The sequence below is a fragment of the Sinocyclocheilus grahami genome, unplaced genomic scaffold (assembly GCF_001515645.1).
Source record: "Sinocyclocheilus grahami isolate Dianchi unplaced genomic scaffold, SAMN03320097.WGS_v1.1 scaffold20890.1, whole genome shotgun sequence".
NCBI lineage: Eukaryota > Metazoa > Chordata > Actinopteri > Cypriniformes > Cyprinidae > Sinocyclocheilus > Sinocyclocheilus grahami.
Window position 1 is genome coordinate 1 of NW_015518215.1, and position 596 is coordinate 596.

At 47.3% G+C, this 596-nt stretch overlaps 1 protein-coding gene across 1 annotated transcript; it reads right to left on the reverse strand.

Annotated features, from left to right (window-relative positions):
* Positions 1-49: 49 nt before the first annotated feature.
* Positions 50-509, reverse strand: LOC107579858 (inositol-3-phosphate synthase 1-A-like; the record flags this gene model as incomplete). Its single annotated transcript, XM_016265649.1, has 2 exons — positions 390-509; positions 50-211 (listed from the first exon to the last, which is right to left on the reverse strand). Coding segments are annotated over exons 1-2 (276 nt in total), but the record flags the coding sequence as incomplete, so codon positions are not given.
* Between the last annotated feature and the right edge of the window lie 87 nt (positions 510-596).

The following is a 596-nucleotide window of genomic DNA, read 5'->3' on the forward strand; positions in this document are numbered from 1 at the left end:
AATGTGCTTGTGAACTTACAAAACGTTACACACTTTGCTCAATCTGTACCTTCAGGCCCGTCTTGGTTTTCCAGGTCAGACCCAGTTTATTGGCCAGGACCGCAGCTGTGACCGTGGTCCCGTTATTTCCCCCCCATCCCACCAGCATCACCCCCAGCCTGGGCACCTTCCTCTCGGTGCGAAAGATGAACTCGGTGCTGGAGGGCGTCACCTTATTAACATAAAACATGCAAAACACTTGTTTACCAGTAGTTGCATCATACGCAACTACCCACAGGAGGAAGAAATGCAATGCAAATGTCTGATTCAGACTCTGAAATATAAAGTTGCATTGCCTTCAGCAACGCACAAAGCAGAAATGCATGAGTTTAAAGCGTCCAGAGACTCACAGTGAACGCGTCTCCATCTCTGCGCACTGAGGCAGTGTGGTAACAGTAACGCGACTCGATGTGTTTCTCAGTGTATTTCACATCTGCGCTGTTGATGCGAACTTTCTCATGCATGACGATCAACCTGCAACAATGGGAGAGACGATGCAAACTCATTAATATCACCGATTGTTGTTAATTCCAATTCAAGAAACATCTGTGGCCCTG